Raw genomic sequence first — 23677 nt, 5'->3', positions numbered from 1 at the left:
AAATGGAGTACAGAGAATGTGGATGCACCCTGCCTTGAGGGAGCTTCTGTCCCATGTAGGTCTATTACAGAACATCCAAAGTGGTAATCAGTCCTCCTCTTTTATTTCAGACCTAGAAATGAGCAGGGGAGATGCCACTCTCCCCTTCCTCATGCTGGCAGAGTGGTGTGGGGATCCATAAAATCAGAGGGTTTTGGGAAAACTGCAAAAGGCAGGCCTCAAAGGCAGCAGAGGTATGATTAGAGCTAAGCAGTAGCCATGAGATAAGTCAGTAGAAAAATTATGTAAAAAGTAGAAAAGTAAGGACAAATAGAACAATGGTCTGTGTATTAATGCTTGTCTAGAATAACTCCCTAAGCTGCAGAAAAGTATATCTAGCGAGATATTAGGAAGTTTTAAGCTTAATAATGGAGCTCTGTGCATTGTGTTTTAAGGCTTACGAGCAGGTAAGGTATTTTAAATAAGCAAGCATTGCTTTAACTGGAGGTACATGTGCTTATAGCGGTTAGATAGGACTACTGCCAATATGCTTTTACTTTGTGTGATTATTAAAAAGCTTTTAAAGTAAGTTGTACATTAAGTTCTTTGTCTGCTGCCTGAGATGTGAGCTGATAGCATCTTCTTCCCATTGTCGTAACCATGTAATGAGAATGATGCTAGGAAATAAAACAGCTCAAGGCACGTTCCTGGCAGTCCCGTCCCTTTGGGATTTGTACATAGCCCCCAGCCAGCAATAAGTGGAACAACCTGGCATTGCTCCTGTGCCAGTGGTCCTGCAGAGACCTGTTGCAGAAACAGCCCTGCCCCAGGCTTTGGGCCAGCATGGTCCCAACAGCTGCCAGACCTTCAGCTCCCAGAGGGATTCCTACAGCCTTGCTTCCACCCTGTTGGCCCGTGTGCTGATGACCATATTGGAAAATGGCTAGGGAATCAGATTTGGGAAATTATTCAGCACATCTCTCCCTGCAGCCCATATCCATGATCAGTTTAACTGACCTACATGGGACAGGGTTATCTGAGCACTCAGCCTTGCTGCCTTCTCCCTCCAGTCAGCTGCAGACACAAGTGCAGCGAGCCACACAGGAAAGATGTGCCCGGCTGCCAGTGCGACAGCGGCTGCAAGGAGCGTCAGGACTGCTGCTGGGACTATGAGGACGCCTGTGTGGAGCCAAGTAAGTTCCCCTCTCCCCTCCAGGCAGTGCTCGCTGGTGTCCTTTTGATTTTGAACTTTTTTCATTTTCTTCTGGAATAGAAAACGGGTAATTGTCATGTTTATGCAGATACATAGAGGTCATCTCACATTTCCTAGCGAGGGAAATGTGACAAAAATCACAAAATCACAGAATAGTTAAGGTTGCAATGGACCACTGGAGGCAATCTAGTTGAACCTCCCTGCTCAAGCAAGATCCTAGAGCAAACTCCTAAGGCTTGTGTCCAGGTGGCTTTTGAATGTCTCCAGGAAGGAAGATTCCACAACCTCTCTGAGCAACCTTTCCAGTGCTCTGTCATCCTCATGGTAAAGTTATACTTCCTGTTCAGGTGGATGTGGTAGAGTCAAGCTGCCTCTGTAATCAGGTGGCTAGAGAGCTGTAACTTGGTGACCTGGCAGGACACAAAATCTTCCTGCATCTTTCTCAAATCAGACCCCTGTATTTTTGCCCCTTATGGATAACCAGAGCATTTGCCATGTATATTTCATGGCACATACAAAGCTGAAGATGAGCATGAGCAGAAATAATGGGTTATCTTTAAACAGGGACCTTGAAGCAGCCCTGTTGTGCCAGTACCTCTTGCACATTTGAAAATAAGGGGGTGTTTCACAGTCAGTTGTGCTCTCCAGCCTCATGCAGACCTCAGTGGGTGCCTGGGACTGGAGGAGTCCACTTGTCTTCCAGGGGAATAGCCTGGTTCTGCATTGAGGCCAGGCTCCTCTCCAGTTACTGTTCTGCTTTCCCAGCAGCTGCTCAGGTATTTCTTCATCCTTATTGCTTTTTCTGCCCACTTCAGCCCTCATTTCTCTATTTTTTTTTTCCTCTCTGCTGTAACTCATGTGCAAGAGCATGAAAAAGATCAGTTTGCTTCTCTTTCTCCTCTGTAAACGAAATAGGGAGTGGTGGTTCTTTTGTTTTGTTTTGTTTGGTTTGGGTTTTTCCCTAGATCTTTTTGGAAAGATGGAAGGCTTTGAGGAAGATGACTTTGAGGATACCTTTGTAAAATAAATTATTTTATGACTCTGTGTTATTGTTCAATGACCAAAGAAATTGACTTTTTGCATTGAATGAAATTCTGAGTTTTCTTTCCAGAGCAAACTTCTAAAGCAACTCAAACAGTATACATAAATAACAATTTGTTTTCCTTTACCTGTTTGAAGGATTTCCATGCAAAGAAGTTCACATGAGGTGAACTGAATCATAGTTTTTTTCCTTCCAATTTTAAGCCCGATCTTGGACGTGCACTAACTTCCGTTGCGGTGAGACAAGAATACCTGGAAGTTATTGTTCTTGTTCGGATGACTGCTTGCAGAAAAAAGACTGCTGTGTAAATTACTACAGCATTTGCAAAGGTAAATCAAAATCTAAAAGATTTATATATAAACTTTTGTATGAAATAGATGGGCAAACATTGAAAATATAAAGGCAGATGAATTTGTTTCTCAAGACCAGAGTCTGACTCGCATTTTGAAAAATTAATATTTTGAGATGAAGCTTTTGGTATTTTTCACTGTGAAAAATGCTGTTTCTGAAGAACACTGTGAATTATGTCATTCATGAGATAGATAGAATGATTTGGATATTGCAGAAGTATACCATGTGGGGGCTTTGGATTGTTTCCTTTTATTCCTTTTTTTTTTCATCCTTTTTTCCCTCCAAAGTAGGTGGAGACAATCTGGAGTATATATTGTAGTAGTCATCTCTAATTTAAAATTTCCCATCCTTTTTATTACAAATCTGGTTTTAGACTGGATTTCTTATGTTTTACTTATTTTTGAATATCTTTGTTCATGGATAATTGTTTCATACTGGCTCCAGCTAAACACATAAAGAATAGTGCAGGTATAATTCAGTTACAGGAATGACACTTGAGGTGACATGGTGTCTGTTACCAGAATTCCTTTGCATTGTGGAAGGGGATAAATCTAAGGCAATTTCTGCAAAATTATAGTTGTTAACTAAATGTAGATTAAAGCTAAAAAAAGTTAAACCACAACATACAGAAAGAAAAGAAGTACTAAAGGGAGCCCTGGGCTTGTCTCTAAGTGTGTCAGTGGTACCCAGAAAAGGAAAAAGGAATAAGTAGCCCAGTGTGGACAGGATGCAGTTCGAATATTTTTAATTTAAAACTCAATAAAAGGCTAAGCTTTCATAGTGTTCTCGTCTTCATTTTGTTTCTTTGCTTTTCTGTGTAGCATATGTTCTTTGTTTTTGACTTACAGTTGTGAGCACTAGTCCTTTCAGGGTTTGAGGGCCTGATAGGTCGCACCAAATTATTTCTAAAGTAAAGGTGTCTTTAGATTTCTCTTGAAGCAGAAAATGTTACAGGAAGAGCTTTAAAAAGATCATCCAGGCAGCTGCTTCTTTTGGTGGTGGTGGTGGGGTTCAGGGCTAACTCAGTATTTTTTTTTCCTTTTAGGTGAAACATCTTGGGTAGAAGAACCATGTGAGTCAGTTGAAACTCCTCAGTGTCCAGACGGGTAGGATAAAGGAATTTGTCTTCTTAGCAAACAAAATCTTTGCAATGGTCAGAAATACTCCAGTATTCTGAAACAGGTTTTCGTATTTATGGAGAGTAAAGTCCCTGCCCTGAGGAATATTCTGTAGAAATGGTTTGTGACTAGGAATGTTTGTTCTTTTTAAAACCTTCGTCATTCATTGATCATTTACAGTTTAGGGCAGAGTACAGAAGTTCAAATTCAGATTGAAATTCAGCAAAGACCTGGAAAAATTGTTAGAGTTATCTCAAGGTTCATTTATCACAAATTGTTCATAGTCCATTTTATGTTACCATGTTGTATCTTTGACAACTCAGATAAGTCACCTTATGCAGTCTGTAATAACAGATAGATAGAATCTGTGATTGCAATTCTTTAGGCAACAGACTTATTCAGGGGATTTTTGCTCCAATTATTTGCAGGAAAAAAGGTAGCTATGGAGATTAGACAGCTATGAAGTAGCTGTATATCTGCAAACGCTGAAAAAATATTGCTATTTGTGCAGGATTTCAGGATAGTGGGTAGAGGCTAGGCAGAAACAACATTTAAAAGTTGTCCTTGAAGAAAGATTAATTAATTTTTGGCTCAGTTATGGCATTTGTGACATTATCCATTATTTTATTTGATTTTACTATCAACTTAGTTTAATTATAACAGTAAGACTGCTAGCATTGTGACTTCTTTGTAGTTCCTGCATGCACCTCCCAAAACAGGTATCAAAGTACACTTTTTAGGTCAACAAATAACTTATTGAGTTAACAGAGTTTTGTAGGCTAAAGCTTGGAAAGTAGTGGAGAGGAGCTTCTTTAAGTGGAATACACCACATTGCAGTATAAAGATCCATTTAATTTCAGTTTCAAATCAGTGAGTTGTTCTATGCAGACTGTTTTTGTACAAACTATGGATGCTAGTGTGCTTCTGTGTTTTGGAAAGACCACTATAAATAAGAACAAACGGGGATAGTGATTGCAATATGTAACTTTTTAAAAGTATTATAACTGAAATGATTACTTGCATTTTATTCCTCCTCTGGTTTCTTACCAGAAGGATTATTATTTGCTCTCAATATTGAACTATTTCTTTATCTCACACTGTGTCATTCATTCTGGGATGCAGATCAATACACTAGATCCTGCTTATAAAAGCTGAATTTATATTGTTAGAAATCTTAATAAGTCACCAACTCTCTGAACTTCTTTATGATGATAAATTTATATTTTCTTGTAGATTTACTCTCCCACCACTTATCCTTTTTTCAATGGATGGGTTTAGAGCAGAATATTTGGACACTTGGAGTTCTTTGCTGCCAAATATGGAAAAACTCAGTAAGTTACCAAGGGTCTTTGGACTGTTTTCTTTCAAAGTCTGCATGCAACCTCTCTGGTCCCTTTTGCTACTGTCAATGCATATGGGTTGCTCAGCAATAAAAAAATCATAAACCAGGCCTCTCTCATCAGTTGTATCTTTTCATTATTATATATATTCTGCATTGCTTCTTGTATTTGCACAGCAAACATGACTTTTTTTTTTAACAAGGCCTCTAATATTGGTCAGCAGCTTTTATTAAATACACGGTTTGAAATATACTTTAAAATACTGTTTTAAAACTGAGAAAAAGTTCCAGATAAGCATTTCCTGCACCCTCAGTACTGCATTAAAAAGTAGCTGGATAGCTGGTAAGGAGTGGAACAATGAAGTATAATGCATTGAGTTATGGGGAATTTTTTTTCAAGTCAGATATTTTAAGTATGTTGACATTATTGCAGTAAGGCTCAAGTAACCATTTTCCAGCATTTCTGAATATTGTGAGGAAGAGTAAGTTGAAGATCTTTAGCTTGTGCTTTGAAGTGCTTTAAAAAGTGAGACTGTTTGTGCATATTTGGTTAAAATTCCTGAATATTTCAGAACTCAGATCTCGAGACACCTGGACAAAATGTCTCCATATTTAGTAACTTCTTCTCAGCAGCAATAGTCTAAGTTGACAGTATTTGTATCAGTCCTGAGTATGTTACATTATGATTCTATTGTGCTCCTTTGAAAATTTCACATACATGTTATGAAGTACTGCATTTTATGGAATAGTTAACAATCTTGTTTGAGGATAATGAGAGTATCCAGAAACCTGAGCTTGAACTAATGTGCAAACCTGACTTTTCTGGCCAATTGTTTATTCTGTGACATCATTCTGACTGGAAGGAACTTGAATCAGTGAAGGAGTCACGAGTGCTGAAGTCAGTATTCAGTTCCAGTCTTTTGAAACAAGGTGAAAAGGGAATGCCAAACTGGCAAAAGGAGCGAATACCATTCTATGTCTGTGTTCCCAAGAAATCCTTTGAAACAAGAACCAATCTAATTCAGCATTGCACATATTTGTGGTCAACTTGAGCAATTTTTTAAGCACACTCATGCTTATATTTCTCAGAAATCTACAGGAAAGAGAAATTTCTTTCTTTACAAAAGAAAAAATGAAATGTTGATTGGTAGCATAAAACCTTTACTCTCTATTAACTCCTCTAACCTAGAACTTTCAATAAAGGTAATCAAGCTTATAGAATATGTACACTATGAATATAGATCCTTTATTGTGCAAGAGAAATCCATAGAAAATTTTGCCAATTTTCTCATACCTTTCAATTATTCAATTATTCAGCCATTCTTCAAACACTCTTTATTAAACCTTTTTTTTTTTTTTTCTGTATCACACTGGAATAATTTTGTTGAAAAAATTCACATTTTCATTGTTTTGGTTGCTTAGTTAAAATCAGCTTCTGTTCTTTGGCTGAAATGCTCTACATCAATGAAAAAAGTGTGTTTTAGCATGACTTAAATAATCATCTGGTTAAAGCTTAATGTAGAACTTTGTCTATGTGAGTTAGATGTAAAAACAACATTAAGGCATCTTCCAGTCTTCATGTATTTGTTTTGTGGGTAAAAAAATTGAATCTTAGAGGGGATTTAGACATTACAGATGTTTGTGTGCTAAGAACCTGTGATTGATGAAAAAATAATGCAATGTTTGGAGATACAGGTAGGACACCTGGGGTGGGATTCTCTCCAGGGCAGAACATTTGCATTTAGACATATTCTTGGAGTTGTCTGCATGTGAGATTATTATATGTTCACTGAAATCTGTGTGTTTATGTTTAATATAGTCTGCACAGCACAGTGCAAGAGCCTAGAGGACATGTTAGATCAGTGCCACGGGACAAGTTGCTGCTGCCCTAATCTGTGTTTTTGGTATACTTCAGAGTGCCATGGCCTTCAGCAGCTGTGTCAGGAGAACACAGATCTCAAAGTGATTTGCATCAAAACTGTCAATTTTCATGCAGATGTCTTGGACATCAGAGGGTTTCCCAGTCTGTTTCCAGTGCTTCAGCAAATGAGCCCTTCCCTGCTTGTCACCAATCAGCTCTGCAGGGTATCTTGTTTGGTCTGACCTCAGGCTTCAGTCTCATTGCATAATATGTGTAGCTAGGCCATTTTAGATCTCAGAAGTATCTGAGAAATTTATTTGGATTGGCAGACCAATCCAAATAAATGGAAGATGGAGGAGGAGCATCTGAAGGCCAGACAGGATCATTAAAGATTTCTCAAAGGACCACAGGCCTCTAGGATTTAGGCAGCTAAATTGGGCATCCAGGTCCACTGACTGCAATGGGACAGTAGGCTTAGCTCACAAGGAGACACCAGGATTGTATGAGTCTTGTTTTGGAGTGATATTTCTCCATCTAAAACTGCAGCAACTGATAGTGGTGATTTTTGTTTGTTTTTAAGATTGTTAGTTTTGAATTTTAAAAAGTATAAGAAAATGTATATTAATACCCTGATCTGTTGCAGAAACATGTGGCACACATTCAAAATACATGAGAGCTGTTTACCCAACAAAAACCTTTCCAAACCACTATACTATTGTCACAGTAAGTGAGAATTTTTGGTTTTCCTTTCCAGTATCTGGATTACACAGAAAGGATTTTGTGGTGGCTGTCTTTTTTGTGGGACATGGGAACTCATGCTAAGACATCAGAGAGAGTTAGAGATGCTGAGATGGTACATACAGGCATGATCTGTGTGGCTCTACATCTTGCCCTGGCCTGTGGGCTGCTTATTCCTGATCCTTGTCAGTTTAATTGGATATGGGTGAGCATGGGTGAGGACGGAGCCTTTTGATGATAGCGTTTGTTAGGGTGGGTTTGGCAGCTGACATGCAGCCACATGACACACAGGGTTCTTAATCTACAGCACATCTGGTTTTGCTTGGGCTGGGAAGGAAATATGGAAAAGGGAATTTGATGGGCACTCTGAATTCACTGGCAGGAAGACGATCTGTGTGAATTAGGAAAGCGTTCTGCTTCTAAGAGAAAAATTTCTTTAGAAATTGCAGCACTGTAGCAGTGTGCATTGAAACATAGTTTAGGGTCCACTTGATTTCAGGACTAAGCATTTTATTTTGTGTATTCTTGTTTTACAGGGATTGTATCCAGAATCTCATGGTATCATTGACAACAACATGTATGATGTAGACTTGAATGCACATTTCTCACTTTCAGGGGAGGAAAAATTCAAACCTGCATGGTGGAAAGGGCAACCAGTAGGTTTTTTTGTCATACAGTATTTATGTCTGGAGTGGTTTGTGTCATATCATAAAACAAAACAAAAAGGGAATAAAATTAAAAACTATGAAATATATTTGCAGAAAGTACTAGATAACCTGTAGGCTTCATATTATAGGCTGCCTACAAAATAATTTGCTTGTTATGAAAAGTAAAAGGACTCTTAAAATATTAATTCTGAGACCTAAAGCTTTCACTCAATGTGGCAGTTAGTAAAAAAAAAACCTGAAATATTTTATCTAGTACTGGAATGGTCTTCTTGCCACAAGCAGCCACAGTAAATTTTCAGTATGATTTGATTTTGGAGTTGGTTTTATTTTGCTGTCTCTTGATGACTTGCTACAAAATGAAATTGGTTTCTAAATTACATATATTTACACATATCTTTTTGCAAATGTCCAGGCATTTAAAAGCAAGGAAGAGAGTAGCAAAGAGCTTAATTTTGGAAAAAAATGTCAATTATATATGACATATGACACATTTCATAACAACCCTGAATTGTACCTGTGGTTATGATTAATATTATTAATTTCCTAGTAATATCAAACTCTAATTATAATGCTGAAAAATACCCTAAATATATGCAATATATAGTATAATTACTTAATATGCCTTTGTATATGTGTGTCTGTGTCTATGTGTCTGTGTAGTAATGTTTATAATATACCCAAGTATCCAGATTCTGGTGCTGTTTCTTTTCCTGAAGGATTCTGTCAGGTTTGTAACACAACCAGAGCTGCACTTTTTAGGATTAATATAATTATGCCCTCTTATAATAAAGTCATACAATTAGTATTCATATCTGAAATAGATACAAAACAAAATGAAACTAGTATAACAAAATATTTTATTTGGAATGGACTAACAGTTATCATCTAGCCCAGCTGCCTGACCAGCTCTGGGCTGCCCAAACATTTGATCACATTTTTAAGGGCGTTGTCCAAATGCCTCATAAACACCGACAGACACAGGCAGCAACAACCTCTTTAGGAAGCCTGTTCCTGTGTTGTATGTGTCATAAAATGTTTCCTGATGACAAGTCTGAATATCCCAAAGGCAGCTTCTTCCATCTTCATGATCCTGGGGTTTGCCACAGGAAAAGGGATCACTGCCCATTGGCATTTATGCATTTATGGAAATACCTATGTGATTTTCTATGCTGAGACTATCCAGGAAATTACAACATCATGGTTTCCATGCTACTAGTTTTTCTTCAGAATGTAGGAAACAAAACTTCATATCAGATATGGTCATTAGGTAACTGAAAGGAGAAGGAAAAATGCATGCTTGCAGCGCATATTTCTACTTTTGTGATCTGAAGTCCTCCAGTGGTGACAAAAAATAATTTGTTTTTATCTTTACCCAAAGGTCTGGCTGACAGCAATGTCCCAAAATTTGAAAGCAGGCACCTTCTTTTGGCCAGGCTCTGATGTTCCAATTGGGGGAAAATACCCCACCCTGTACAACAAATACAACGGGTAAGATCTGGTACAGCTTGTACTAAATTCCTGCAGATTACTCCAAAAATCTAAACTGCTATTTGACAGTCGAAAGAAATGAAATACAAGATTTTTAAACAAGTCTGACAGATAAGTGCCATGTCACATTATCCTGATTATGCCATGGAATTACCAAAAATACTTGAAAATTTCAAAGCCATTCAGGGGATTCACAATGAGAAAGTCAAAGGGTACTGTATATTCTGCTCTTCTAGACAGTTTAGAAGTCTTAGCCAAATGCAAAACACTAGGAGAGCATCCTGGAAATGATTAGTAGCCACTGCTAAGCTGCACCAATGACTGCGATATTTCCATGTGTAAAATCAACATATATTATATAGCACTCTAAAAATACTTGCACTTGAGAATAAGCTTACAGATAACCTATACCTTAAGACAACAAACACAAACTAGGAAGTCAAGGCAAAAGGCTATGAGGGACAGAAATTATTGGAGAGAGGCTGCTGGATAGGGAAGAAACTGAAAGAAGAGGGGCTCTGAATTTCCTCTGGTCTTGCTTGCATGTTTAATAATGTGCACACACCTGTAGAATCATAATTCTTGTATGTTTTTTTTCTAGTTCATTCAAAGGTTGCACATGTGAAGTACCAATTGCCTTCATAGTTTTTGTGGCATTATTTTTGTTGGGGTTTTTTTGTCATTTGTGTTTCGTGCAGTTTGTTTGTTTTGCTATGGAAGGCATTGGCATTAGTAAATTATTTCTAGATTTTGATGATTGTGATGATTGCAGTATGCTTCCCATGATTCTTTAGAAAGATAATCTAAAGCAAGCATAGAACCACAAGTCTCTGTAGATAACAGAATTTGCAGTGATGTGTAGGCTTGGTACTCAGAAAACATCTAAGTACTGTGAGTAACTAACATACAGCTTGTGCATGACTTTGAGGGAAAGCAGAGATATTTAATGGGTGAATTCTCTTACAGGAAACAAAGCATGATCTCACAAAGGACTGGATGACATTATTACTTACTTTTAAAATGTGAAAGTCCAAGGCTTATACTTGCTGGAAAGAATAAAAATTATTCTACCTTGTAGTTCAGGTTTATTTCCTCAATTTAAAATATCTTTTTTTGCATGTATTTTAAAATATATGAGTAGTCCCACCAACACAGGCTAGTGTTTGAAAAATCAGGGTCTGTCTAATTTACCACTTAAAGTGACTTTTATTCAATTAAAAATGAGAGTAATAAAATTAATTGTTATACCTTGTTAAAATGCATCATTCTTTGTTCCAGATCTGTGACTTTGATATATGACTAGAGTATGGACACTTTCTCTGTATCTGGGAAATAGAAGTGCTAGTCAGAAAGTTCTGTTAACATCATATCTTTTTTATGTATTTTTTTCTTTTCAGTTCTGTTCCATATGAAGAGAGAATTTCAGGAATACTCAAGTGGCTTGATAATGCCCAGTCTGAGAGGTAACACCTTGTAATATCTACCTGCTTTATTAGACTATAGCTTAGAAAGGTGTTAAGGCTTAGCAATTGAAATTTATGTTCATGTTTGTGAAACATGGAATCTTCCTCACCATTTTAAATTATTATTTGCTGAACTTAAGCCTGTTCTGTATCTTATCATAGCTATGATAATGCTGTAGGTGCAAAAGATTAAAAAGTGAACATATATCTGAACAGGATGTACTGTTGTATGAGTTTTATTTGATTGTTCTGTCTTTTTTCTTGGTGTATGTCCTGTAGGAAACATTGATTCAGTTTCTAGTTTAAGTGTGTGGATGAAAGATTTTATGTGAAGGCTAAAGATTTTATGTGAAGGCACAAGAAAGGTTAAATACATGAAATTAATTGTAGTAAGTAATTCAGGATGAAAAGTAAATGTCAGTGCCGATCGCGGCATTAACTTTGTGACGTAAAGAAATGAAATATTTTATATGGCAATTTGCTAATAAAATCCTAATGTATTTGCAGCTAGAATATGCTTTCTAGAGTCTCACTGCTTAGTCAGGAAGAGCTCTTTCAGATGGTAGTTCCATTTACATCTCAAAAAGGATTGTTTGCTCTGATGTCTGAGATCTTGAATTTTTCCAGGGTGATTTCTGGTTACCTGTTAAGACACTGGATATTGTTTCTGAAATTGTAACTTTGAAGAGCCCATGTTGATTAATTACAAAACTCAGAGGAAGTTGGATGATTATATTTACTGTATGGACTGTTATCAAGGTTTAAATAGGTTACTGATAATTCCTTTTAAAATGTCATTTAATATTGCTTTTTTTTCAAATCAAAGCGTTCTCTTTAGGTGCTGCCTCTAAATTTTCATAATGTTCCATTCTTATTTATTTCTAATTCAAGGCCTGATATATACACTTTATATATTGAACAACCAGATTCTTCTGGACATTCATTTGGACCAGTTAGTGCTGGTGTAAGTAGTTCCTATATTTTTCTTATACTTAATTGCACTAAAAATAGTGTTGTAGTATGAACTTAACCAATTTATAGACCTGAAAAGGATAGTAGATGAAAAATTGCCATGACTGTTTATGACTTTTTGTTAAAAACTTTTGCTTGTGGTTGAGCCTAAGGGTATGATTCCCATACTGTGTGTGAATCAAAAGAACCATTAACCAAACAGACTGGCAGAAAATAATTTCAGATCACACTAATACAAAAAATATTAATTTTTATTTTTAGACTGAACTTTAATTATATTACTATGTGATATTTAGAATCACATGGCCTGGCAAATCCTCAGAGCTGTCTTTTACACTATACTTCAATGTTTCCTAATTTGTAACCCAAAAATATAGCATTTTCACTTGCATGAAGGCAGAAAGTTCAACCTTTAAGGATCTTAGATGTAACTGATTTATCTCACAGGTAATCAAAGCCTTACAGTTAGCAGATAAAGCAGTGGGGATGCTCATGGATGGACTTAAACAAAGAAACCTGCACAAATGTGTAAACCTCATTGTTTTAGCTGATCATGGTAATGTATATACCTCTTTTTTCAAGTTAACTTTACTGAGTCACTGTTTTCTTCCTGTGTGAAATATGTGGGCTTAGTAGTGTTGATCCATTTTATAAATCACTTTATCTTCCTTGCCATATGAAAAAGAACTGTTTCTATGTTGCCCTTTAGGGATGGAGAAGACCTACTGCAAGAAGTTGGAATATATGACTAATTACTTCAAAGAGGTGGATTTCTACCTGTATGCTGGGCCTGCAGCTCGCATTCGAGCAAAGAATGTTCCAAAAGACTATTTTACCTGTAAGTCTGGACCAATCCTGGGATTGAGCAGTCAGTGTAGCAGGAAATAAACAATCAATCAAACAAGCAAATGAACAAATAAATAAGGAAGTGGATAATCAGTAGTAATCAGCAGTGTGAGCAGCTTTCTGTTTCCCTTAACTTGGCTTCAACATCCATGGAAGTTGTTTGGGATTTTTTTTTCTGAAGAATGACCACTTCAGATGAATTAGAAGGTTAGAAAAGATTGTTTCAGACTCTAATTTGTATTTTCTTGACATGGAAAGATGAAGTAAAGGTAGTTTGGGTTTTTTTTAAACTGGAATTCAGGTCTTTCATAAGCTCTTCACATATTTCTTGTGCAACATTGGAAGAGTCAGTCTTTTTGAAGTAATGAATATTTCTGTGTGTACAAAGTTAGAGAGTGAACCTTAGCACAGTGGAATCTAAGTCTTGGTTAAGACATTGTAGCTAGTGTCTCAAAAGAGCAGAAAATTGAAACCATTTGAGCTAACTCTGACTTGAAATAGATACCATGCTATCAGAATAGAAAAAAAATCCCAGAACTTTCTGTATCAAGGAAAACAATGGAGATAAAATCATGGAAATTGTTTATGTATTGACTTCAAAGCATTTGTAAAGTATTGTAAAAGGGATAGTTATTGCAGATTGCAAATAAGAGGATCTCATTGCACTTTTTATTAATATTTTATAATTGTACTTATATTTGAAGGCAGAATATTTATATGACATAAAGCAAACTTTCATTGGTTTAAGTCATACAAAAGCAGCTGAGGAAAGAATACTCATGGTTTTTCTGTGTCTCAATCTCAATAAAATTGTTGACTTATTTCCTCTAATACTCTTAGATTTTCTGTAAGAATTTTTCTTCCACGAAGTGCTCATTTTTACTTTTTAGAAAGTTAATCTCAAATGGTTAAACTAGTCTTTCAAAATGTGCAAGGTGAAAATACCAAGATAGACTGAAATTTCCTGTGTGACTGTTGCTGGAAGCAAAATACAAGACAAGTTCTCCAGGTCCTGTTCAATGTAAAAAAGGTTATACTTCAAACAGGGGTTAGATAAGAGAAAAAAACCTCGGGTCTGATGATCTGTCAGCTTTAGGTGTAGGCAGTCATCAGCATGGCAGTTTTCTACAGTCTGTCCTGGTGTACCCAAAGTTCTGGTGTTCTAGTTACTTCCGCAGGCACGCTTACAGGTAATTACCATTGGAAACATAACATTCCTACCTGTGGAAGGTGATAGTTGCCACTATCTTCACAAGCTAATAAAGAAAAGCAACTTTAGGGACAAAAAGCATGTGTAAGTTTTAGAGTTTTAGTCATGAAGCTTTGTCCTTCAGCCATTCATAGGTATGTATATTAATTAATCTTTTCTTTTTAACAGTTGACTCAGAAGGAATCGTTAAAAACCTCACAGTGAGTAAATATTCTCATAACTTTTACTCATAGCTACTCTTAATAGGAATCTGAGGAAAAAACACAGTTTGTAAAAAAATGAGACTATGGTGCCAGTTTCAATAGTGTACTGACTCCACTCTACCTTGGGAGACAGTTCTAGAAGTTGTTAAAAAATTATGCACAAAGGTTTGCCTTAGGGGATTTCTGTTCAGGGAAAATTGTTCTGTACTTCACTTAGAGAAGCGGCTGAGTTCAGGGACAGAAACTTGGGTATATCTTCATGACAGAAGAGAATACAGCACAGAGATGCTTTAGACAATAGGCATCTGTTAGCACTGGAACACAAGTACTGCACTCAGGCTAGGCTAAAGTAACTTCCACACAAGAGATTGTAGAGTACATTGGCACAAAGTGTGGCAGAGGCTGGAAATAAAAGTAGGAGGGGGGGATTTTAGACACATTAATGCAGGACAGCACTGTAAGGGCTTTTAGATCTGATCCACAAGGAACATCTGATTTAAAAAGTCCCTGAAGCCTAGAAGAAACTAAGCAGGTATGAGAAAGAAACTTCATTCAATACTTGGCTGGTTCTTTCACACTTTCTCTAAGTGTCTGATTCTAGGAATTTTGGAGGTGTGATTTTAAACAGAGTGCTAGGCAAGATAGGCCTTTGGCACCAGTCAGTATGACTGTCTTAGGACCTTTTGACATATCACTGAAATAGTTGCAGTGCTTTTACATGGGCTGCACCATGACAGGGTCCTGTACTGGTAGTTCTGCTTGGAACTGAGCCATGCTGAATGGATCTAGCACTTGAGGGCAGGTCCAAGCTTGCCTGTCTCCCATGTGGGCACACTTTGACAGCTGAGTTCTGAAGGATACAAATAAAGAAGTGCAGAACAGAGTGCAAACCAAAGGAAGACCAAACCTATTTCTTTTACTAAAGGGTGATGTGACAGTGCATGGTGCTTTCCTCTTTCCTTATACGTTTTTAGACAGATAATTCAGTTTCTGTCACTTTTTTGTAGTGGTCAAGGTATACATTAGTACATGTGGGATGAATGTGCTGGCCAAACTAAAAAAATTGTAGGACAGTTGTCTTTCTGTATTTCTTTCCTTTTACAATTTACACTGAGTTAAACATTTAAACTGCTTGCTCTCAGTGTGCTGTCATAAATTCCCCTTGTTTTCTTCATTGCCAGTTTGTTTTCTATTCTGTGGCTTGTCCTGTGCCAAGCAGTAGACAGGTGTTGTGGTACATTTATGAAAATGCTCTCAGTTTGTCAAAATCCCGGGCTCCCAAATGGGTATGTTTCCGACAAATCTCCACTAGAGGTCTCCCGTTAACCTGTTGTACTCGCGGGAGTAGGATCAGCGGCTGGGAATAGCTGAAGGAGCTTTCTCAGTGCTACATCCCCTCCCTCGCTGTATGATGCAGTCTGTCATATCAAAGAGCATTGGTATGAGGGGAATATTACAATCTGCATGTTGTCAACTTCAGCTGAAACTGCTGCTGCTAATAGTTACAGAGATGTGACATCTTGTGCCTTATGGGAATAGGCTGGTACCAGGATGTGCCCTCTTTTCTTTCCTCTTCATAAATGGTTGGTGTATTTTGTCCCTGTCAAGTTATTAGAATGAGAGGTTTTTGCAGATAAGGTAGTGGTGTGTTTTATATTTATTGCTAATGAATAGACATAAGTCATATGCTGATTTCCTCTATTTTTCCTTTAAATTAGACCTCTTCTTCCGAGATAGAAAACACACTGAATCCTTATTTTTCGTGTTCCTGGATTCCTCTGTTCTTCTTTGATGACTGCTGAGGCACAGTTACTCCCATATCACATGTTAAAGTCTGTATCCTATGCAGAGTGTACAGTTTTAGTATTTAGAAGTGAAGATGTCAGAACAGGCTCCAAGTATGGTATAGTTTGCACAGCCTGTGTGGTAAAACAGGTCCACTTCTGTGGCCTATGCAGCTTCCCAGCAGCTCTTCCTTTAGCATTTTAGATATTCTGGGTTATCCCAGTGCTGGATTCCTGATCTGGAGCAACACTTCTGAAACTTTGCCATGATGCTTGTAGCCAGCTGGAATGGCTTCTAATGGCCATATATAGTTAAGTCTTTGCAGTATGTCATATGGTTATCATTAGGCTCACAATTCCAAGCTCTTCCATGGCACGTCTGCTAATGCAGCAGATGTATGAACACACTAAATGTGGGTGTAAAAGTTAAGATCTTTAGCTAACAGCTGAGCAATGGATATTTACGTGTTCAGGCTTGTAGCTAAAACCCTAGACTGTGCTAAATTGTGTATGCTTGGCTTGCTTTGTTATTTATTGAATGGTAAAGTGACAGAAGGCAGCAGAAATAAACTGCCAGGGAACTTTCTCTTATGAAGTGTAATCTTACCAGTCAGATGCCAATTAGTACGGACATATAGACTAAGCAGTTCTACTGAGTGTCTTTAAGCCTTAGATGTACTTTTACCACAGTATTTGTGGGCTTGATATACAAATTGTATGTAGTCTATTTCCAAAGAGTTCCAAAAGTGTCGCTTTTCCTTGCATTGCTTCTGGGGCCAAAAATGAGATCTGCGAGTCATGCAAGAAGCTATCTATGACTAATGGGCTTTGTGCTTGCATTCCTATCACTAAGGATAATTTTGAATGATGGGTGGTTGTTCGAAACTGAGTGAAACTCGTGACTGGACTCCTTTCTCTTGCACAGTGCAGAAGATCCCCTCAGCACTTCAAGCCCTACCTGACCCGTGACTTGCCCAAACGATTCCACTATGCCAACAACATTCGTATTGATAAAGTTCATCTTTTGGTGGATCGACAGTGGCTGGCTGTGAGGTAACATGATTTGTGTGATTGTTGTGCTGGTTTTTTCATCCCACTTTCATCCCTTTAATTTCCTTCACAGCTGCTTCATTTCCTGTTTTGCTTTAGACTTGTTACATTTCCATGTTTCTTACAGTTAAAATCAAACATGGTTGTTTTGGTGAAACTAAATCGCTGTCCAGGACATACAAAAAGAAATGTGCACTGAAAAAAAAATTTTATAATCACCCTATTTTAAACTATGTTCAAATGTTCTTGGGCCTCTGAAAACAGGATACCTGCACCTGACAACTGTGCATTAATTTTTCCATGTGTCTTAGCAATGGGTAGAGGAAAATAAGTGTTAGTCACCATGTCAGAGTATTCTGTTGTGTTGCTAATTCTATAACCCATCCCCACATTATCCACGTCTCTTCACCCGTCAGAATCTATGATGAAAATGCATTGTCTTGTAGGGCAAAATCCCTTGCAGTCTTATTTATATTATTCCACAGAAGATGACAGCAGTTCTCCCATTGTAAGCTTTCTGTTAAAATGCCAAAGAATATAACCAGGAATTCTTCCAAAATAGATTACACTTCTTCTGCAGCCTGTAGGTAGGTAAAGGACTCAGTTCAAAAATGGCCATTTTGTCAACTTGCTTTGAAAATATTGTTTCAATGTACACTCATAGCCAGTTAGGATAATTTATTACTGTCCATAGCAATTTCTGTTAGAGGAGAAAGAGGTCTTCATAGAAATGAATGCTATGATGAGCCATAAATGCTACAATATGATGGCAGAGTCAGTTCTCAAGGAATGATGGAGTCTGTGAGCCACAATGACTGTTACTAAGTGCTTCTATTTTTGTCATTTTTATTTACACTCTGTGATGGTTTCTCCTAAGGGATAACACTTACAAATCTTGTGATGGAGGTAACCATGGCTATAACAATGAATTCAAAAGTATGGAGGTAAGATGATTTCTATTCTATTCTATTCTTGCACTTTCTTATGTACAAAATCATCATGTGCCAGGTGTATCACCAGAATACAGAACAATGACAGTTTTTGCAGTGCGCTTTTTCTTTTCTGGCCACAAGACATGTAAATTGTAAACACATACTAGGTCCAAATATTTGTATTGCCTTTCATTGATGTGTATAAGGCCTGTTTCTTTGGGGTCCTGTAGTAAAAACAGTCTGGGCTTACCTTACCTGCTTGGAGACAGGTAGACTGCAGTAAACCAAGTGTACCATGTTTAGCTACTGAATTCTTTTTTTCTTTCATTCTTCCACTGAGGCAGTGACTAAAAAATCTCCATAGGCTCTGGGAGTTCATCTGAGCATCTGGAAGCCTGTATGCTCAAATAAACTAAATCTTATTGTCTCTCCTTATCTTACAAGAGTTAATCATATCACCAGAACAAAAAACTAATTAGATATACTGTGTATTAGTATAGCCTATGTTGCAGTTTCATCTCATTTTCACTTCTGGTTACAGTGAAAATACTTTGAGGTCTTGAGCTTTTGGTGTTTCATGTACTTTCTGTGATGTGAACCTTTAGCTAAGGTCAAGCATGCCACTCTAAATCCCATATTCTGTGCCTAAGAATCAGATCCTTCCGGATCTTTACAACTATGTTAAAACCAAATGTCAGTGATCAGAATTACGCTGAATGTTGGTATGGAAAGAAAAGGTAAATTCTGGTTACCATGGAAACCTTAATAATAGATAACCTTGCACAGGTGCCACAAATGATGCTTTTTTTTTTTTTTTTTTTTTTTTTTTTTTTTTTTTTTAAGAAAGGAGGAACATTTCATCTTTTATAATAACTTGAAAATTCCTTTTCTGTTATGGACACATAATATTATTTTAGAACAGATCATTGTCCTGTTAGTCCTGTTTCCCATATCTCCTGGCAGGCACCTCAGGAGGCTCACAAAGCACTAGAAAATCCCAAGAGTCTGTACATAGCATCATTATCAGTATTCTGCCACAAGGCTTGCAGGCTCCAGAGGGGCTGCCCAGCACTGCATTGCACCATTGGTGGTACAGATGCAGGTCTTTGCTGAGTTTGGAATGGGTCTCTGCAGTTCCCTGCTCCTTGGTTTAATCATGGCCATAGACTCTTAAGTGACCTAAAGACTTCAGAGTGCAACAGGTATTAAAAAAACACCCCAAAACCAAATGAGATTCATTATATAGTTTGAAATGGGAATTTTTGCTTTGCATTTTTCTTCAAATTATGTGCAACAGCAGAAAATTGCCTTCCTTACCAGAATAATCCTGTACTTTTAACTTCTGTGACTGTGAAAAGACTGTATTTTTTCCATTGTCCCAGTTTGCATAAAGTGCAACTGAATTGGTTTTGACTTTGCTCCTTTAGGTAACTTTTTTTTTTTTGTTATTACTATTACACTCTAGGCTATATTCTTAGCATATGGTCCAAGCTTTAAAGAGAAAACAGAAGTGGATGCTTTTGAAAACATTGAGGTTTACAACCTTATGTGTGGTGAGTAGAAACAATCCAGTACTTTAGACTATAAAGTTCTAGTATTTTCAAATACCAGTGTTATAAGAGCTAAAAGAAGCATAGCTAAAAATTGAGTGAATTCATTCAAAACCAAAACACTGAAGCCATGCTCTTAGGCCTTCTTTACACTGATAAGAAATTGACTTCCAGAAGTTGCACTGCTTTGAAGGTTTTTTCTGATTGCAGAAGAATTCCGCTAAAAAATCAGAGGGAACCACACCTGCCAAAGGGGTTTGCTGTCAAAGTAATGCCTGTGGAACTGTGGATAAGAATCTTGCAGAGAGTATCTGCTCTTGCTCATAACTTAGGGTGAACCATTGTAGTCCCAGCAGTGCACAATTAGGAAGCATGAGCCTCAGAAAATATGGATTAAAGCATCACACAAAAATACAATAGTTTACTAGGTTTCACAATGTGATGCACTTGCAGTAACATTTATACTTTGCATTAAACTGTCTAATCTTGTCAATGTTGTGATAATGTATAAAACTGTACCAACAGTACTCAAATTTATAGTTACTAAATCTTGATGCCGTGGAAGATAGCAAAGAACCTTCAGACCTAGAAAACTGCAAGTTGGTGGGAGTAGTTACTGTAATAGTTTAAATAATGGAATAAGCTATTTCTTCTACTTTTAAAAATCACTAGGAGATTAGTAGATTTGGACAGATAATAACTTCTTAAAATACTGTTTTAGTCTTAAAATATGTTTACGAATTTCAAATGTTTCAACAGATTTGCTGCGTATAGCACCAGCAGAAAACAATGGAACACATGGCAGCTTGAATCACCTCTTAAAGAAACCCTTTTACAATCCTTCACATCCAGAGGAAGTCTCATCTCCCTTTTCATGTCCAGTTTCCAGTCTGATTTCTACAGATGACCTGGGATGCAACTGCACACAAGTAAATAGGGGTTTTCTGGCATCTTTTAATCGTCTTTGTCAAGTGTGTTCTACTTTCTTCATTTTTTTTCTAAAAAATTGATTCATTTTGAACAACTCTTTGACTTTTTACAGATACCCGTTGGGTCAATAGAAAAGCTAAACGAGAGGTTAAATCTCACCACAGAAGAAAGTGAGTAGCAGAAAATGAAAAGAGCAGCAGTATTTTAAAATCTACACTTGGTGTATATTTCATGTCACTGGTTTCAGTGGGAATTTTTGCAACATTAATTACAATTGAAAGTGAAGTAGGAAAATCAGGTCAAAAGATGCTTTTTTTTTTTTTTTATTTTTCCTTTTCGTGTCTTAAAAAAATGCTAAGGGACTCTGTTATAGCAACATGTATGTATAGGAATAGGATCTGAACCTCATTAAAATTTTGGAGAAAATCATAAAGATTTCAATGGTCTTGAAGAAAATGTGAGCACTGTCAGGCTATGTGACACAACTCTTATTCCTTACCCTGTATCCATAGCTTTACCTTTCTCTGATCAAAAATTCCCATAGATACTTCTTTCTACCTTTTTTATGGGGTTTCTGGAAATTTTGGGAAGCATTGTAATGCCTCCTAGTCAAATAAGATGTAAATTTTACTCCACTGGCAAGATAAATTCAAAATACTTGCATTGGTATGAAACTTCAAAGAAACAAGAGTTTTCAAGTCTGATATATTTTATTGACTTTTGTACATTAAACATAATATAAAAACTATTTTCTACATTTTTATTCTACTTATAAGCCTAAAGAACCATGACTAGGTTTACTGTTGGATCTATTTGCATTTGCTAAAGTTTTAGTTAACAATTTTTGTCTGTTCTCTTAACCGCTTGTGCCATCCAAAATGTTATAGAAGAATAAATCAATAATTATTATTTAAATTTTAGTAAAGAAGGCAAACTCATCTCATTTGCCATATGGGAGACCCAGAGTTCTTCAGAAGGAAAAGGACTACTGCCTCCTTTCCCATCATCAGTATGTGAGTGGATACAGCAACGATCTCCGGATGCCACTGTGGACTGCCTACACTGTGAATAAGCCTGTAGGTTATCAAATACCTCTACTACTCTTAAATATGGGATCTAATGGGTTAAAAACGTGATCCATTTGTCAGGAACCCAGTTTAATGGCTGGTGGATGTCATGTGACTAAGGCACTTGTGTCAGAAAAAATGTCTTTGATATTATTCAACTTTTAGCTATCTTAAAATAAAGTTTTGAGAAATGGGAATGACCTTTTGTTAGGGACACAAAAGATACAGGAGCTGCTGATGACCTGGTTCTATTAAGCCTGTCCTGTAAAAGGGATATGCTGTCAAGACAATTCTCCATCTCTTCTGTCAGTTCCTGTGGAAAAGCAGGATTGGCTGTGATTTCCCAAATCAGAAGTTTTAAGCTTTCCAATGAGTACCATGACCTTTTTCCTATTAAATATCCTCTATGCAACTCTACAAGACAGTTTGCACTAGTGCATATGTGTTCTTTGCTCTCTGTTACGTGATATGACTTCTGAAAAATGTAATTATAGTTGAATGAACCTCTGAGTGTTCAAGGGTATGTGGATCCAGAATAAATTGTTTGAGTTTTCAGGGTCGGTAAACTAATGGACATTCATGGGCTTACTTGCCCTCATAATTTGACCCTTTTTCTAAGTTGCCTTGAGGAAGTAGTTTCTATATTGAATCTTCTGTCTGAAGAGGACTGTTATTGATGTCTATGTGATTTCTTATTTCAGCAGTACAAATATGAAGAAATTATTTTAATCAAATGTATGCTGCTAAAATGATAGTATTTCAGAAAGTGTCACTACATGCTTTTTACTGATTCTTCTGTCTTGGGTGAAGTATCATGAATCCAATCCTAAGAAGGCTAAAAGTCATTTAAACAAATGTCCATTTCAACAAGAACTGTTTATACTTCATATTTGAAGATCTGCCCTTAAACCTTTCAATGAAAGTGCATTACCCAATTGAAAACTAGTAAATTGTGGACATATTTCTGTCTGATTTTGCTTTAAAAAGATTGAAAAGTCCCATCAGAGCTGCAGTCTTCTAAATATTGAGCTTTAAAAAAGCTCAAAAACCCAAATAACTTTCCAGATGTTTTCCTTTTTTTGAAAAACAATTTCTCAGTTAGCAAAGAATCATAGAAGTTTAAAGGGTTGAAATGGACCTTAATTTAATTCCAATCCAGCCCTGCCATGGACAGGGATATCTCCCACTAGACCAGATTGCTCAAGGCCTTATCCAATCTGGCTTTGAACAGTGCCAGGGTTGGGACATCCGCAACCTCCCCTGGCAACTTGTTCCAGTGTCTCACAACCCTTATGTGAAAAAAATTCTTCCCAATATCTAACCTAAATTTCCCCTCTTTCAATTTGTACCCATTGCTCCTTGTCTTATCAGTACAGTTCTTGACCAAGGGTCCCTCTCTGGCTTTCCTGTAGGTCCCCTTCAGACAGTGGAAGTGTATAAAGAAAGTTACTGCTCAACTTAACATGTAAATTAAGAGAAATACATATTTTGCAGGAGGATGTTATAGCAGTTTATGCAACATTGTGGGAAGCAGTGAATGAGACTGAAGTATTGGAGGATATAGGTCACAGCAGAATCCAGTGCAGTGATATATGTTTTCTGTAGGAAGAATAGGAAATCATAAATTCCATCTGCATTAGTGCCAGAGGCACAGCAGTGAAAGGCTCTGAGTGTAAGAGCTCATACACTGACTTACCTTGCGCAGTAAGCTGACGTTATTATTTTTTATTACATGTGCTAATCAAGAGGAGTAGGCTTTGTAATTTATAACAACTGTGGAAGGACAGAGGGATAGAGCTAATGCCTTTGATGGTAAGGTTTGGCTGCAATACTTGGGAATGACAGAAAGTTGCCCTTTCTGCAGAATTTTTAT

General features: G+C 37.1%; 1 protein-coding gene across 1 annotated transcript in view; it reads left to right on the top strand.

Annotated features, from left to right (window-relative positions):
* Positions 1 to 23677, top strand: part of ENPP3 (ectonucleotide pyrophosphatase/phosphodiesterase 3) — a 34968-nt gene that overhangs the window by 4088 nt on the left and 7203 nt on the right. The window contains exons 3-20 of the mRNA XM_058019922.1: positions 1050 to 1172; positions 2438 to 2563; positions 3631 to 3691; positions 4937 to 5034; positions 7547 to 7626; positions 8178 to 8297; positions 9688 to 9797; positions 11195 to 11260; positions 12152 to 12224; positions 12680 to 12788; positions 12942 to 13070; positions 14457 to 14488; positions 17201 to 17328; positions 18203 to 18269; positions 19723 to 19810; positions 20567 to 20736; positions 20850 to 20907; positions 21659 to 21813. Of these exons, the coding sequence (XP_057875905.1) occupies positions 1050 to 1172; positions 2438 to 2563; positions 3631 to 3691; positions 4937 to 5034; positions 7547 to 7626; positions 8178 to 8297; positions 9688 to 9797; positions 11195 to 11260; positions 12152 to 12224; positions 12680 to 12788; positions 12942 to 13070; positions 14457 to 14488; positions 17201 to 17328; positions 18203 to 18269; positions 19723 to 19810; positions 20567 to 20736; positions 20850 to 20907; positions 21659 to 21813 (1793 nt within the window). The remainder of the gene's footprint in view (positions 1 to 1049; positions 1173 to 2437; positions 2564 to 3630; positions 3692 to 4936; positions 5035 to 7546; positions 7627 to 8177; positions 8298 to 9687; positions 9798 to 11194; positions 11261 to 12151; positions 12225 to 12679; positions 12789 to 12941; positions 13071 to 14456; positions 14489 to 17200; positions 17329 to 18202; positions 18270 to 19722; positions 19811 to 20566; positions 20737 to 20849; positions 20908 to 21658; positions 21814 to 23677) is intronic.

The sequence above is a fragment of the Melospiza georgiana genome, chromosome 3, assembly GCF_028018845.1.
Source record: "Melospiza georgiana isolate bMelGeo1 chromosome 3, bMelGeo1.pri, whole genome shotgun sequence".
Taxonomy (NCBI): Eukaryota; Metazoa; Chordata; class Aves; order Passeriformes; family Passerellidae; genus Melospiza; species Melospiza georgiana.
This window is presented reverse-complemented; position numbering and strand designations above follow the sequence as displayed.